General features: G+C 42.4%; 1 protein-coding gene across 12 annotated transcripts in view; it reads right to left on the reverse strand.

The window, feature by feature from the left end:
* The window catches only part of PRRG1 (proline rich and Gla domain 1), a 38,747-nt gene extending 22,701 nt beyond the window's left edge, over positions 1–16,046 (reverse strand). For 3 of the 12 annotated variants that reach the window (NM_001277736.2, XM_046940490.1, XM_046940492.1), the window contains exon 1: positions 7,385–7,491. Coding sequence is in view for 2 of the 12 variants with exons in the window: in XM_046940491.1 (XP_046796447.1) it covers positions 6,108–6,162; positions 6,258–6,324 (122 nt within the window). In the remaining 10 variants the exon portion in view is untranslated. Of the gene's footprint in view, positions 1–908; positions 2,259–3,448; positions 5,697–6,107; positions 6,163–6,257; positions 7,103–7,384; positions 7,492–15,884 lie in introns of those variants that run through there. The other 9 variants (XM_046940495.1, XM_015301827.4, XM_046940491.1 and 6 more) reach the window with 7 other exon arrangements.
* Between the last annotated feature and the right edge of the window lie 1,283 nt (positions 16,047–17,329).

Raw genomic sequence — 17,329 nt, forward strand, 5'->3', positions numbered from 1 at the left:
AGCCTATTTTCCCCTGAAGCAACGCACATATGATGGCATTTCAGAGCATGTTTTAATAGGATTTTCCAGTAACACAAATTAAATTGCACAGAAGTGCCAGAAGAATTATAAGAAAGCTATGAATATAGAGTTCATCTTATTGAGTTATGTGGTAACTGGGAAAAAAGATAAGAGGAACAACTGCTACTACAGAATTGTTCTGATTTTTTTCTGTCACATAGGGGGACTTCATAAAAAGAGCACACAAAGGCATACAACACTGGAAACCATAAAAGAACTGCAGCCAGTTATAGGGAAAACACCCCCCACAGAGCAGAAAATAATTTTTTTAATATTGCTACTTCCTTCTCTCATAACAGCCACCCTCTTTTGCCCCTTCTCATCAGCATTACTTGAATTTCCATACAACTTAAGTGTGCACACATCCTGACTGTCTCTTCTAAAGCATTACACATTTGAACAAGCCTACACGCAATCATTCCTGCTGATTTACATGTTTGCAGCGTAGTAAAACAAAATGGTAACGAGATGGTTTGGCTTCATCCACGAAGAGGAGTGAAGGAATTTCTCCTCCCTTCCACCCACCCTTTACTGAAGATCAGTGCCCTGATTTGGGCTAAAGCAGTATGGTGCTCAGCATTGCAGCTTCACCCAAACCCTTCCATCAGTCTCCCTCCCCTCCTCCACTCCTTTGCTCTCACAAGCTTCTGCAGAAGAGAACTATAAACTTCCTAGACTGCATTTGCCATTGAAGCCAACCTCTCAGTAAACCAGTTCTGCATCCCAATATCAAACTGCCTTTTGTTTAAACATCAAGTACCAATTTTCATCTTAAACTGATACAATTCCGTAAGAGCTACTAGAAATGCCAAATACTTTATCAGTGTTTCATTCCAAAGGGTACTAACATAGTTTTCCTGTTTTTAGATGGCTTTCCTTTAGCAAAAGGGCTTTGTGTCTTTCTGGGGTTTCCTCATGTCCTCCAGTCCAACAATTATACTCGCTGGTCCTTCTCAATCTGCTAGTCCACAATGGCAGAAAAATTAAAGTTGTATTCGTGGAAGTTTTCCTAAAGAAAGCAAACTACAGAACCATTTTGAACATCATCATTCAAGAAAAGACTGGAAGACAAGTTAATTTGGAAATAAATACCACAGAAAAGCTTTAAGTCACAGCCTCTCAATGATCGACCACACAGCATAACTCCACAGAAAACAAAGCCAAAGAGTTCCAGAAGTCACAAAGCCACCAGTATCAGAGTAGAGTCACAAAGAATTTCTGATACTTCGCAGCACTGAAAGCAGTAGAGCAGCTCCAAAACCAGAACAATAAAACTATTGACGCTCTCCTGCTTATAAAGTGATTCAGTGCATTACACATTCTGCTTGTGAGTAGGAAGCATGAAAAAAATATAAAACATGAACATTCTAAAGGATTTTGGCTTTAAAAATCAGTTTTAAAAGACTTAGGGCAAGGGAAATTTTACACGTTGAAATCGATTAAATACTGACATGCCAAATTAACGCACAAAATTAACCACATTTGAAGATACGATTTATCTTAGCTATGTCAAAAACTCATGCAATTAGGATAAGAGTTAATTGCTTAAAAATCCATGTGCAACAGGAAGATCATCCACTCTATTTGTATGCCTAACATTTGTTTTTGGAAGGTTCAAAGGGTGTGCTCCCCACGCACCCCATAAGCTGTACACCTTCTCCATCACCTAGAGAATGTGGAAGAGGACAGGAATCTCTAATGCACACAAAAAGGTCATTGATTTTTTTTTCTTTTTAATTTGGTAATTCTGTTGTATACATTTACAAATGACACACACTACAGAGGTCACTGGAGAACCTTCCTAGGCTTTCTGCCAACAGTGGCTGCAGCTCAACCTTTTGTATTTTCATGTAGACCAAGCCACCTGAAAAGAAATTCCATCAAACCTTCGCCCAGACCTCCTAAAGAACAGCCACAGTGAAAAAACTTTGACACTTCAGTTTTTCCAAGGCAAATGTAGACATGATGAGCTTGTAGCTGGGCTTTACAGTTTGCCACAAGCAGCCTTTCCATAAAAGATGAGCTTGCTCACCCTGCTTCTCACCTTCTGACTTTGTCCCCCCAGATCTACTCACCAGGCCCTTGCCTCTCTTGAAGAAATTTTCATGGGTCTTGCCATTCAAGCAGCTTGCTGCTGCTCCCCAAAGATGCCAGCGAAGATATTGATGCACTGCTGCTTCACTTAGCTCAACACCAGTAAAGCTGCTGTCTGAGCAGGTAGTTTTCACCCCCCCCTTCCCCCCCCCACCCCCCCCCAACAGCCACATTGTCCTGCTTCCTCCCTGAGCCAACACAGGCTCTGGCTGGCAGCCATCCAGCTAATGAAAAGCCTTCTGTGTGCCTGAGTTTGATTAAAAACAAATCATCTCCTGGTCCAGTTGACTATACAGCATTAGGAAAACAGTCAAAACGCAGAATCTAACAAGGATGGAGAGGAAAAGCAAGAACATGTTTTCAAACGGTAGGACATGCGTATACATCAGCTAAGCTGCTTACAAAGCCATGCACTCAGTTCATCCTAAGCCATGCCTTTATTTTGTTGCTGCCCACAGTTCTGATAAGTGGCAGCAACAAACAGAAAATAGCACAGTGAGTCCGTTTCATTTCTGATACTCCGATTGCTCAGCAGCGCTGAAAGAAAATGTCAAGGACTGCGCTAATTTGAGATGCTGCAAGGCATTGCTACAGGAAGGCAGGCAAGAGAGTTTGCTGAGGATACTGCTGTTGAAACCTCTTTCCCACTGCAGTGAGAATGAAGGTTAGGAAAAGAACGAAAAGGAAGGTGCTTCTCTTCCCAGCTTCAGCAAATACTTAGGAGTAGGGCTCTACGAATAAAAGCTGAAGTACACACAGGGTCAGTAAATAGTACACTGATAAGCCTGGCAGGTTTATCCACGGGCAGGTGCAGAAGTTCATTTCTGATGAATGCCACTATCTGGTAGCACTCCTATAAACTGCTTCCCACCAGCAAGATAACAAATCTAAGTTTTCTGAGTGAAAACAGAATCGTTCTTCCATGTTGAATACTAAACACGTAGAAATATAGCTAATTGTAATAGATAGTACACACCTGACAGTTCATTTGGAGATAGGGATTTAAGGACAAATTGATGTAAAGTGATCCTTGAAATTGGTTCATGGCAGTCACTCTTACAGTACAAAACTAAAAGCTCAGCAAAACAGGAATATCCAGAATTACAACAACAGCACATAACATCTTGGTGTAAACAACAAAAAGCTCCCACCTAACCTAGGCTTCTGGCAAAAACAGAAGTATGGCAGTTTCAGGCCACAGAATGAACCTTGATAAACTACTGCAGTATTACTTTTCATGTGCTCTCTCTGTGGTTTCAGTATCTCTTAATCTGACCACTGCTGGAGTACTCACGTTGAAGCAGAGTTGATCAGTGCGTTGAAAAACTACAAGTATCTTCAATGGGTAATCTGAAAACACGAGATGACAACTTCTAAAAGTGATTTCAGAAGCAATTTGAGAAGGTTGCTTCAAACGCTTTGAAGAAACACTCTACTGAGCACGTACATGGCACAATGCAATGGATAACATTTGATTTAAAAAAAAAGAAGTCAACACAACCAAACCAAATCATAAAAGGAAGCATTCATTTTGAAAACAGGCACCATTTCTTGTGCCACTGTATTGTCTTGGGAGTCTTAGCCCCAGATGCAAACTCCGTTGTGTTAGGTTGTGCAAATGTGTTTCCCACCTTTTCTAAGTGTATTTCTGACCAGGTGCATAACTTTTGTTTTACATAATCCTTACCTATCAGCTTTGGGTAAAAGTGAGCTACAGCCTAAAGCATTTATACATCAGCTTTCCACAAATGTATTTCCTTCTAAGCCAAAACACATGGTGGGACTTCAGGTAGTGAGCACACAGTTTCTTTACCCTGTCTGCAGATAGGCTTTGCTTTTGAAATGTTACTAATCATCAACTGACCTGTGCTACAACAAAACTGATGGCAACCAGATAAGCTCATTTCAGATTTCACAAACGTATCAAATGTTACTAAACCAGAATCAGTAAACAGAACATTGGGTAAACAAAGAAAAGTCTGGATATCGTCAGATTAGATTTCAAAAGGTCCGAAAGTTACTGACATCTGAACTTGAATAAAAATAGCTGGCAGAAGAACAGATATTAGGCATTAGGTCATTTAGTCCACTCCCTTGCCAGTGCTGCATTGTTTTCTACTGCACACTGCAAGTACTTTTGTTTATAACGCGGGAGAGGAAACGAGGGATGCAGGGAGGGGTAGGAAGAATGACTGTCTTTGGAGGCTGGAGCAAAAGAAACACTACAGAAATCCAAGCCAGAGAAAGGCAGCACCCTGGAAACACAGCTGGTAAGAAATCGTGAGAGAGAGCAAGGTGGTATGAAAAGCAATAGAGAAATTCAGAATTGAGCTGAGGGCCTGAAAGCAAAAGACCTTGACAGGACTGCACAGAGAACAAAATTCTCACCCAGGGGAACCTGGAAAGAATGGGAACATACAAAGCAAATGAGATTTACAGGATTTTTGGATGAGGGAAGTAAATGAGTGAAATGACTTATTCTTTCCAGTACACATACTTAGAGTAAGTGGTACCAGCTGCATGTTGTGGTGCTCCCTCACCCACCCAGCTGGTTCTAAGAGCTGCTGGGTAAGGAAAATGATGCAGGGTCAGACGCAGGTCAGACTTATTTTTCCCCCAGTATTATTAATTTTGTGATCCATCTCATCACGCGGATAGAAAATGGTTGTGCTCTTACAAGGGAAGGAGACCACAGAGATAGGCAGGACAACACAAGGGAAAAGATGACAGGAAAAAGAGGCTGCTTAAAACAGCACAGAAAACACAAATGTTTCAGTGCTATGGCCTAAAATATGCTAACACTAAAGCATATTCTGTCCGTGCTTTTGCCTCAAAGTTCCTTCATGACCCCACAGAGTCACGTTAAAATGCTGTTTAAGTGTGGGCACTAACTAAATGCATTTTATTTTAGGGGTACCTTTCCAAAATCTGAGAGCTAGATTTACAAAAGCAGTACAGGTTTAGATGAGCAATTCTATTTCTTCAAAGCTCTGCCCTTTCACACTTGGAGTACCACAGCAATTTTTATGCAATAAGCAGTATGTTATTACTTAGTAGTTAACTGTAGTTCAATGTAGACATATGAGAGGCTGAATTGAAGTTCACTAAAAAAAAAAAAAAACCTTTTCATTTGTGAATGTTTCTGGAAATGACAATAACTACAGTAACTGTGTTAATGTGTGTTACTCCCTATCATTTACCAAAGAAAACTGATGTCACTAATGTCCTAATCCCAACACCTTATGTGTTACAACAAGATGCAGTGCTTTACTGTTTGAGCTAACACAGAATCTTGTAGCATTACTTGGCTGCAAATCCCCGGATGAACTCGCGTGAGAAAGATAATCCAGCTTTTTTCTGGGGATTGCCTGATGTTTGCCAATTCCAAGGAAACGGAGGTGCACAGCAATCCCAGGCTCTCTTAACCTACTCTGGAAAACAGACTTCTCTTATCTAGAAGCGAGACAGATGAACAGATGAGTAAGAAGTCTCACTCCTGCAGTTGCGTGCAGCATTTCTACATAGAAATCCTTCATCCCCTCTTTCCTGGCTTCTAATCTCACTGCCCTGGGGAGCAGCAGGAACTGTTCTCACAAACTCACTCTTCCTGGATACCTATGGCTGCCAGCTGCCTCACAGAGCTTGCAAACCTCCCCCACAAGCACTTTTATCAATGGCACTTCCTTCTGTCCTACAGAGGGCCCAAAATTGCACAACTGCAATGCTGGCCATCTCTTTAAATGTGTGTGTGCCTGTGCCTTTGTATACATACATATATACATACATATATATACACATACAGAAAAAAACGACAGTGCTTTTACATACATATTTTCTTACAGAGAAGTAAGTAAACCCCTTGCTGTTAAGCTGTCATAAGCATTCCTGTGACAGAGCAGAGAACCAGACTGAAGCACTAATGAGGTTAATCAGAAGAAGCGTGAGAGGTTAACCTGAGTCTGTAGCTAATGCTCCATGAACTCCACGCTGCTGTATGAACAGTGCTGCCTGCACGGAGAGAAGATGGTACAGAACACGGACATCAGAAGCAATGGTGTCCAAAACAAGCCTAAGGCATTGATTTTGATTTAGAATTCCCATACCTGTGTAACTGTCCCTCTCCTCAGACTCACAGAACAGTAGTTGTTGGAAGGGACCTCTGGAGCTCATCTAGTCCAACCCTCTGCTAAAGCAGGCTCCCTACAGTAGGTTACACAGGAAAGCACCCAGGTGGGTTTTGAATATCTCCAGAGAAGGAGTCTCCAGCACGTCTGTGTGCAGCCTGTTCCAGTGCCCTGTCACCAGCACAGTAAGCAGCTTCTTTCTCATGTTTGTATAGAACTTCCCGTGCTCCAGTCCGTGTTCATTATCCTTTGTCCCGTTGCTGCACACCAGTAAAAAGAGCCTGGCTCCATCCACGTGATACCCACCTTCTTATTAAGACTCACCCATAACAAAGGGGTAATGCAAAACACGAGCTTCTCAAGCACCTCATTTTTCCTGAAGCCTTCATCCCCTAGCCCACTGGCTCCGCTCCTCTCGGTTTTGCTGCCTACCAGCCGCTTGCCCCCCAACCCCAGTAGCAGCTGGGATGATGCTGAGGCTCTCTGCCCCCTCCTGCTCCCTGTTAAGAGGAACGAGGCGCTCTCTTGGCAGCGTTAGGCTCAGCAGAGCTCCACCAGACCCCGGGTGGAGCGGCCTCCCAGCCCCCACTGCTCCTCACCCAGCACCGACCGAGTCTTTCGGCGACTCTAACTAGAAGCGAAAAAAGTTTACAGGCGGCTGGAGCTCCTTGTTGTGCTGCTGCTTCTCCCCTCTACAAAGAGCTTGGAACAGCCGCCTATTTCGGAGACAACCACCAAACTCCTTCGAAAAACAGGATCCGCGGAACTTTCCTTCAGCCAGACGCGGCCAAAGCACGTCCCTCCCTGGCAGCGCCGGAAAGGACAGATCCCCCTCCCCACCCCTTAGGGCAGATTCCCGGCGGCACGGCGAGCCCCCACCGCCCGCAGCTGCAAGGAAAGGAGCGCTGCCGTCGGACCGCCACCCGTTCCGACTCCAAGCCCGGCGCCCTCCGCAGTCACACCGACACCCCTAAGACCAACAAGGAGCACCCGGAGGCTCAACAACAACCCCCAGCCCTCCCCCCCAGCTCCGCTCCCATTACCCCCCCCAGCCTGTGACCCCCGCTGCGCCCCTCCCGGCCCCCGCGGCGCGGCCCCCGCCTCACCGCTGCCGCCCGCCCGGCGGTCGCTGTGCGAGTAGCGGAGCACCGCCGGCCCCGCGCCGCCGCCGACCCGCACGCCGCTCCGCAACTCCCAAAGGCTCGGCGGCGCCGGAGCTACCGCGCATGCGCCACGGGACTCCCCGTCCCGGAGAGAGGGGGGCGGGGCGTGCCCGGGAGAACCGCGCCCACAGGGTTGGGCGCGAGGGGTAACGGCCGCCGGGCAGCTGCGGGCTGCTCGTGGGACAGCTTTCGTCGACTGTGTCTCGCCCGCCTGGCAAAGGCGTTTCACGGGCTGGATCCTTAAAATCCTCATGTTCCACCCTGAACATGAATCATAGAATCATAGAACGGTTTGGGTTGGAAGGGACCTTTAAGATCATCTAGTTCCAGCCCCGCCTGCTATAGGCAGGGATACCTCTCACTAAACCAGGTTGCTCAAAGCCCCATCCAGCCTGGCTTTGAATGCTTCCATGGAGGGGACATCCACAAGTATGAAGAAGGATGGTTCTTTGTGCTGCCCAGACTTGGTGCTAACTATCTGTTTCTCACCTCACTCCCAAAGCTAGGGTCACGGTGATGGTCGTGTTTGGTAGTGCCTTCATTTTCACCTCAGTGATTTACAGTGATGCCTCTACAGAAAGGATAAAGCTGCTCGGAAGATTCATGTTGGATTAATGACCACCATCGGACTGGGACCACACTGCCATCAGAGCAGAGGCATGGTTATCAGTGCTTTAGATGCAACTTGCAAAAATGGCAGCTGGGCTGGCCAGGAGGGAGGCTGGGGTCTAAAAGTCAATGTTCCCCTGTATGGCTGTTGAGACAGGACATGAAGATCACCAGGATTTAAACAGAAAGACTTTCACAGAATCATAGGATTCATAGAGTTGGAAGGGACCTCTGAAGGCCATCTAGCCCAACTCCCCTGCAATGAACAGGGATACCACAGCTAGATCAGGTTGCCCAGGGCCTGATCCAGCCTCGCCTTGAAAGTCTCAAGGGATGGGGCATCCACCACATCGCTAGGCAACCTGTTCCAGTGCCTCACCACCCTAACTGTAGAAGATTTTTTCCTTATCTCTAACATAAATCTAGCCTCTTGAGCTTGAAGCCATTTCCCCTTGTTCTATCACCACAGACCCTGCTAAAGAGTCTGTCCCCTTCTTTCCTGTAGCTCCCCTTTGGATACTGAAAGGCCGCTATCAGGTCACCTCAGAGCCTTCTCTTCTCCAGGCTGAACAGCCCCAGCTCTCACAGCTTGTCCTCATAGGAGAGGTGTTCCCTTCCTGGGATCATTTTTGTGGCCCTTCTCTGGACTCCAACAGGTCTAAGGACTCTGAACTTCCTAGAAATTCAAATCCTTTGATACCATGGGATGCGAAACACCTTGGGTATTTGAAAGTTGGCAAAGACCCTGACAACAAATGGCCATTGGTGGATCCTGTATGTTTTGTACCTAGCTAAGTCTGTCAGGTCTGTCAGACCCGAATCTTTAGAACTCTCAACCACTAACCGTCCATCCTTCTCCAGACCAAGAGCAATTGCAACAGTGAGACCAACCCTATTTCTGAATATGTTGTTAATGCTTGTGCTATGATAATGTTGATAATGAATTGTACTATGAAGAAGAAATTCAGAGAAAACTATATTTAGAACAAAAGATGCCTTTTAAATTGTGGAACAGTAATTAGAGGTTTTGCATTTATTTATTTTCCATTTCAAGTTTACCTTCTGGTCTAAATCATTAGAGCCTCTATTTTGAATTATAGATGCATAATTCACTAACGTAATGATTTATTTATTTTCAGAAATGAAACTGTGTGGTATAATTCATATGGATACCAATTAGGTTCAAACAATAGCAGGAAAAGGACAATTCATGACTCAGCTGCAACTTTAAAAATATTTTACTAAAAATATTTTACTAAATAAATGATGAGAAAGATACAAATTTTAGAAACTATTTCCATATTAGATTAGAATATTCTTCAGAATGACAAATGGCCTCAAATTTGTATGAAAACAATACTGATTAAAATTCCCATGGTGTGAACAAAAAGTAGTGGCAAACTCCTAGGTTGCCTGAGTGTAAGATGCCTTCCTCAGGATGCCTGCATCTGATCTTTTGCATTTTCTTGTAGGCAGCTAGGACCAAAAGGTGTTCAAAAGGGCTGAATTTCTCTTACTGCCTGCCACAGCCTAGCAGGCACAGACTGCTGTTAAACATTTGGATGTTTCCATGTGTGTGGATGACTCACAGAACTTGGATTTGACTCCTAATCCTAACGCTGCTAAGGTTGGACCATCTTCAGTTTAGGGCTCAACATTTTCTTCAGTGTCCTGACACCTGATTCTAATGCTTTGATCTCTGATGATGAAATCCTCTGTAGGAATTTCCCATTCTCTATTATTCTCATTAACAAAGGTATCAGCTTGGTTTCTTCTAAGTAGCTTGGTGCAAATGGTGGATAAAATGGCAGACTCCACAGGAAGTAGCTCTTTCATGGGAAAAAAGAAACATGAAATCTGGTCCACAAACTCTAGTACAGTGAAAAGGTCAACTTTAACAATTGCTAAATTCATATTTAAGGAATGAAGGAATCTCCCAACCAGATACAAGCCACATGGATGGCTGGAATTCATCACTTATCCTGCAGTTTGACTGGACAATGGAGACAGGTGCAAATCATGGTAGGCTAGCTCTCAAACAGTCATACATTTTCATCTACCTTTCCTTAGAAGTCGGGTAATTTTTCTGTAGTAATTTATGAATACTTGCCAGAGGTTGTTTGAATATGTAGTATTAGACTATACATTTTAATTCAATAGCAGTTGATTCAGAAATAACCAGAAAAGTCTATAGATAAAAAATTCCTTATGAGGACTAAGAGACAATATTTAACTTACTAATTATGCCGTACTTTCTTTCTTGATTCCAGATGCATTGCATAGTTTATTTGTGAAGGCTCAAAGCCAGAAGCTCCTAAGGGCAATGAAAAACTTGACAAAGACTCTGTGATCAGAGGACAAGAAATGTCACAGTTAGATTGGAAGAGAACAAATTCTCATTGAGTCCGTGAGTAGAACGCATTGCAGAACCTTAGAGTTATGTGGACTTTTTTTCAGAAATCATTCATTTTTTTAAGGATATAGTTTAATAACTAACTGGGAGAGGTATCTCGGTTCTAAGGTGGAATTTCCAGACAGAAAGAGACACATTAGTGAAGGCAGCAGATCTACTGTTTAGGTATCTTAGTAGGATTTGAAAAAAAATTCAAATCTCTGCTCATCTACTTTTCATCTATGTGGTGGATAAAAAATTGAGTCCCATTTCTTGGAAACGTTCCTCTTTATATAAACAGTTAGGGACTCACTGGAATGGCAGCAGGAACCCGTCTGCTGACTGAAGTTCTTTACTGTTAAGCTAAGTGACACTCAGTTTTCATGAAAAAAAATTAAACCTGTTGTAGAATAGAAGTACTTTTAACATTTTATATCACATCTACTTTCATCTCTAAGAGTAAATAGTCATTTGTTATTCAGAAGACTTTCATATACAATTATGCAGTTAATTGTCAGTCCAGGGTACCTTCAGGAATTCTGTTCCCATATCCTGAAGAAAAAAAGGTATTAAAATGGGAACCTATCCAAACCTTTCTGGGATGAAAAAATTATCATACATTGTGCAGCCCAAGAGCAGGACAAATAGTGAGAAAACAAGGATTCTAGTTGATAAGATCTAAAATCTCAATTAAAAACTCATGGCTTAAAAAAATAAAACGAAGCAGAGCTTTGGGTTGCACAATAACTGTGGTACTGTACTGTTTTCTTGAAAGAAGCATTCATCAATATTACAGTATTTACCCTAATTCGAGGAACAGCATGCACGTATAGTCTTTTTTTTTAAGCATATAGTATGAGACAAGTAAAGATACTTTTAAATACAGAACTTGAAACAAGCAAAAGGAAAAAAATAAAGCATAATTTACTACCCACTCACACATGATGTTTACCATGCTGTACATTATTGCTTATGCAGCTAAACTGTACTTTGCTCTAAAGCATGCTCTAAACCTTTTGGCTTGCCTGGTTGGATGTACGTACTCTACAGCATTTCCCTGGATGTCACTCTTTCACATAAACTTAACTTGTTTATTAATAGTCTCTTTGTCATTAAACAAAGCAAACAGTGGTAAACAACAGAGGTTTCTAAAATGCTAAGTCAGACACATATCCAATGCTCTCATTAATCAGCATTTTCTGCCCTATGACTTTTCTTCGTTTCCTGATAAGTGACAAATGCTACACATTCCGTTGCTCTGTGCTGAAAAGGCTATTTTGATAGCAAGAAAAGAACACACTCTGTCCCTCCTTTTATCCCTAGGTCTTGTTTTGCTATCTAAATTTTGAAGCTTCCAGGCACAAAGAAGCAATAGCTGCTGTGGGGAATTATGCAATGTTTTCCAGCATATTCAGCTCTTTCTCCCTTTCAGTCATTCTGCCAGGAGCAGCACTCCTTTCAGCCATATATGGCTGGGCTAGCCTCACTTTTGAGCCCATTAAAGTTGCCTCTTCACCAGCCAGAGGAGTGGGTCTGGCAGTACCGATGAGTAACGTTCCCAAGGAGCCAAGTGTGTTGCCTTGTAATGACCCCTAACCCTTCTGGATGCCTCTGCTCTTAACTGCCTCTCCACAGTAACACTTCATTGCAAAATCTTCACATCAGCAGTCAAACTTCACTAGGAAATACCTTGCTGCATTATGTGAATTTGCATCACATTCATTACATGTACACTTGGGCTATTTCCAAGTGTGTTTAGGTATTGCTTTGTAATACATTAACTCAATTCAAATATTTTAAATTTTTTTATAATCCTTTATTATTGCAGCACAATGACACTGGAATGTTTAGTGTTCTGAATGACTGATCACATATAAATGGCTTGTGCTTTCAGAGCTTAATTTATGATTTGCTGCACTCTCTTTCCAAACACTGACAGGATTTTATGTGTCTTCTGATTGTCTTGTGAATTGTTCAAAAAGAACCATTTCACATCTGTGAAGGTAATAACCTGAATCACTGTAGACTGCACAAGTGTGCTGTTGATTAAAGACAAATATTATAAAGTAACTGCAAGTTTTATTGCTATTTTATAACCTGCAGTAAGGGTACTTAGTGCACTGTGTGTAAGTCCTATACTGTCGTTCTGTTGTGTCCATTTTAGTTTGATTTGTGGCCTCCACATGACCTATGAACACAACACATTTTTTTATGATTCTGAAATTTTTATCTCTCATAATTTCTTCTGTAGCGTTAACACAAATGCAAACAGAAAGAAAAACTAAGAAAATGAAATGTGTAAAAACAAACTGAGTGCATTAGTTCTGCAGTTCTTCCTTACACAAAAGTAACTACAGAACCCCAGTGCTGCATGTCATGAATCTGCAAGTTATTTAAGACAGTGGTAAACCTTGAAACTCAAAATGATATGCCCTTCCTGGGGCAACATGATAAGCAACTTTCTAAACAGGTCTTCTGAGTAATTTTGTTTCTCACTGGAATAGAATATGAGAATATCCAAGCTAACATCCTGGCAGAAAAGCAAATAGCTCGTTGAAGAATCCCATTCTTAAATGAGAGTCTAACAACTTTTAGGAAAATTCCAGTTCCCGTTATATTTGTGAAAATTAAGTAATTTTAAATTCACACAGCTATTACTCTGCCCTATGAGTTTGGAATATATTTCTGCATAGTTAAGACAGGAAGAGTAGGAAGTAGATGAATGACTTTTCATTTTACAGCACCATAAAAAGCTTTTAAAAGTCCATTTGATATAAAAAATAAATAAGCAACTATGTATAACAGGGCTACTCTAGCAATCTCAGCAACCCTGTAACATCACAGGCAACTCAGATTTCTTTTCTGCGGTTTCCAGTGTCCTCCAAAACACTCCAACAAAATAACATCCTTGCAGTGCGTTCTTTTCTCCTAAAGTCTGTTACCCTATTTGTAATATATATTCCATACACATTTTTAATGACAAGATAAGCATACAAAAAGGGCAAGTATCTCAAAGATAAGGTCCTCATAAATTCAAGTGACTGGAAATTGGCTTTACTTTGCACTTTATTACTTCTTGCTGTTAGAATTCCACCAATAATGTCTTATAAGATGCAACACCATATGCCTTCTGATAGTTAGCAAGTCAAAGGAAGACTGTATTTATTCTGCACAGTCCTCCAGAGCACCATCCTCTATTGTGCTATAATTTTGCTAAAGAACAGGACTTGTTAGAAGACTCCACTTATTTTCCAGGCAGAAGAACAGGTCTCTTTGGATAAGTTTTTGATTGAATGTGTTGCTGTTCAGAGGGACTTTGATAGAATAGAGGGATGGCCAACACAGTTTTGATAGAGTTGAACAAAGGCAAATGACAAGTCCTGACCCTGAGGAGAAAATACCAGTACATTCTGGGGGCCAACCTCTTGGAAAGCATCTTGGCAGAAAAGAACACGGGAGTCCCAGTGAACATCAAACTGATCATGAGCCAGACAAATCCTTGTGGTGAAAGAGACCAACAGCATCCTGAGCTGCATTAGGCAGAGCAGATAGTTGAGGGAAGTGATCCTTCCCTTCAGCTCAACACTGGTGAGACACATCTGGAGTGCTGGGTCTGGCTCTGTTCTCCCCACTACAAAGGAGACATGAGCTTACTGGACTGTCTAGTGAAGGGCCACTAAGATGACTGAGAAAATGAAGCTTCTGTTATCTGGGGGAGAGGCTGAGAGAGCTGCAGTAGTGCAGCCTGGAGAAGGGAATGCTCAGAGAAGTCTTATCCAATGATGTATAAATATCTGATGAGGTATTTATTCTGCAGAAGACAAAGCTAGGCTCTGAGCATCATGCTCTTAGCAGTAGTTCGGACCAGAGGATCTCCAGAGGTGCCTTGATTTCTCAGCTTGTCTGTGAGTCTTTTTCTAGATCAGTTCCTTGCAAATGAGAGTTTTGCAGATGTTAGGATTATGGCAGTGCGTCTGAAAATAGGTCTGAGACAGGTCTTGTGTTTGTACCAAAATTGTACAGATTATGAGGAACTAAGTGTATGTAGAAGAGACCTAGCTGCAAAAAAAAGTGTGTATGCATAAGGACTAAGGAGCCAGAACTGTGGGTGGCAGTAGGGCAAGGGCCTGCCCCAGAAGCTCCATTGCTCCTCTCCCAGTGACAGCAAGCAGAGCTGGACCAGAGTCAGTGAGTGTTCTGCCATGGATCTGGCACCCCCAGGCCAGGGCTGAGTCAGCTCCAACGCAAAGGTGGGGCCTTGGGGGCCCTGCAAGGCCAGAATGTAGCATGGCCAGGACTGGGCCCTGGGGTCTCCCTCAGTCCTTCTTCTAGCCCGGGGCAGAGGCCACTGCTGAGGCTTACTGGCTATGTCCCTCACCACCCCATGGCTTCCCTACCAGCAGAGCTGGTGCCTGCTCCCTTGGCAGGAGCTGCTAGGCCCTGGGCACTCCAGTCCCAGACATCTAAAGTTGCATCCATGCTGGACTTCAGGTTAAATTAGTAATTGTTTTACAACCATCTATGACTAATCCAACTGAGTGGTTAGAAAGGAACACTGAAAGAAATTTTAATGTCAGAAAACATGTGCCTGTTACTGTTGGTAAAGAAATCAAGCAAAGCCCCCCCCCCAGTCAGGTGTTAACTCCTGCTATAAATGAGTAAACATGTGAGTAAGAGGCTTTCAGTTCACTGCACCCAAGCCTGCATGAAATCACGTTTGAGCTTCTGTATCAGCATCAGCAATGTAATCATTTGCTTTGGCTCTGAGGCTTATCCTTCTTAGTATTATAAAGAGCTAGTGAGTTACATGTATTCGTTCACAGATTATTTCGAACTGCTTACCTATTGTTTCTGGATATCTGAGGAAACTGGAGAATAATGATACAGGAGGACCATTCCTGTTTGGGTAATGCTACCTTGTTTCTGCATAGCTAACAGTCATATTAGCAAATAATTGATTTATGGTCAGGAGCAGAAGCAAAAGCAGATTTAATATTAAAGGTTTTTTCTTGTTTTTTTTTTTGTTTGTTTTTTGTTTTCTTTTTTTGGTAAATACACACTCTTTATCACGTTGTATTAATTTGCTACTATCCATCCCTAAGAACGATATTTTTTTGTATACCTCATAATCCTACTGGAGATGTAGCCAATGGAGGGAGCTATAAGATATTCTGAAAAGCATTGCATTATTTGCATCTCCATGATGGACAGGAGAGTAGTAAGGCTATTCTGCATACAAAAAAAAATTGCTTTTCACATAGATATTTCAATCTTTTGGCAGCATAAATGCCAAACAAATGTTGCTTTCTTAAAAGTAAGCAAGCAACAAAACCCAAAACCCAAGTCAAATGACACCAAACAATCAAAAAACATGAAGCAATGCCTCCTTTAATGAAAAACAGGAGTTTTACATAATGCCTAAAAGATAAAACAGCACATTACCTGAATGTGGTCTTTCCCTAAATGTTTCCAGGTGCTTCAGTTTTTCTGCTAAGAAAAGGCAAAGCTGATGGTGACATGCAGAATCAAACTCTATAGCCCGGTTAGGCTATAAAGCAGGTATGTTTATTCGGCTGGCCGGGTGCAAGGGGGATCACTCCACCAAACTTGCACACAAGCAAGCAAAAACGCTACAAATTTGTAATCCAAGTTCATACATATTCAGCAGAATTCTTGGAATTCATCTACATATTCATTATCCTTCCGGAAAATCATTTACATACTGCCCCTCCCAACAGCACACACATTGTCCGTAGTAGGAGTCTCCCTGTGGTGGTCGTGGGGATGAAGTCAGAAGTCCTCCTTGCGAAGGCTCGACGTCTTCCTCTGTCTGACCTTCTTACAGTGTATTCAAACTGTTCAAAGCCATTCATTTTGTATTGTTCCTTTCTTTATGTTTGCAGAGCTGACCATGAAATGTTGAGATGTCGTTCTCCTTCCCTAGTTTCTAAAGCTAGCTTATTTAACCCCTATATGTTCAAACCCTAGACCTACCTGAGCTCCTGATCTCAATGGTTCACACTGAAAATAATTGTTATTCTTTTTTTCTTATTTCTAATCCTATTCACCTATCATCACTTATTTACAGCAACAGATGTATATCTATTGCTTGGGAGAGACTAGAGGATCCTTAGTGCTCTATCTTCTTTGTCTTTCTTGGTTGCAAGAATCTCTCCATTTAAATCTTACTTGCACTCCGCTTTATTAAATGGAATTCTGAACCAGATCTGATTGGTGAAACTAAACTCTCAGTGTCTTGTCTGTGAAGAGCTTTTGTACCAAATAAATGCTGCAGAAGGAAGGTATCAGGTATCTCCGGAAGGTAACCTCATCAATCTTTAATGTCATTGCATCTTTCAGTGAGGTGATAAGAGAAGTGTGGGGAGAAAAATGGCCACGGAGATACATGATAGAGCCATGTAATATTACGTGTCTTTAATTAGCTATTGCCATGTACAGTCCTGATGAATTAGATAGCCAGACAACTTTATTAACAGCTCCTGTGAGCAGCACGCTGTATTCTGTAGTAGAGGCTTTCTCCTTTTGGGAGCCCCCTGCCCAGAAACAGACTTTGTGAACTTAGATTATTTTCATCTGTAGGCTACAAAACAGTCATCTGGGCTTTCCCAGCCCTTAATTGTTACATGCCGTATCCTTGGTGCAAATCTGGTGGTTTACTGTAGCACTTTTCTGTTGCAGTGCCAAGTGAAGCAAATTTTCATAAACATTCAGTCGGTTTTGTGAAAGAACATTTGTTTTGCCTCCCAGCCCTCTGGTAGTATTTATTACTGTCAACTGTTACATTTCACCTGGGAAGTGGCCCTTTCAAACTTAGGGCTAGCACAACGTCAGACTTTTCCAACAAAGAGGGAAGCAGTGCCATGCAC

This window comes from Gallus gallus, chromosome 1 (assembly GCF_016699485.2).
Source record: "Gallus gallus isolate bGalGal1 chromosome 1, bGalGal1.mat.broiler.GRCg7b, whole genome shotgun sequence".
Lineage (NCBI taxonomy): Eukaryota > Metazoa > Chordata > Aves > Galliformes > Phasianidae > Gallus > Gallus gallus.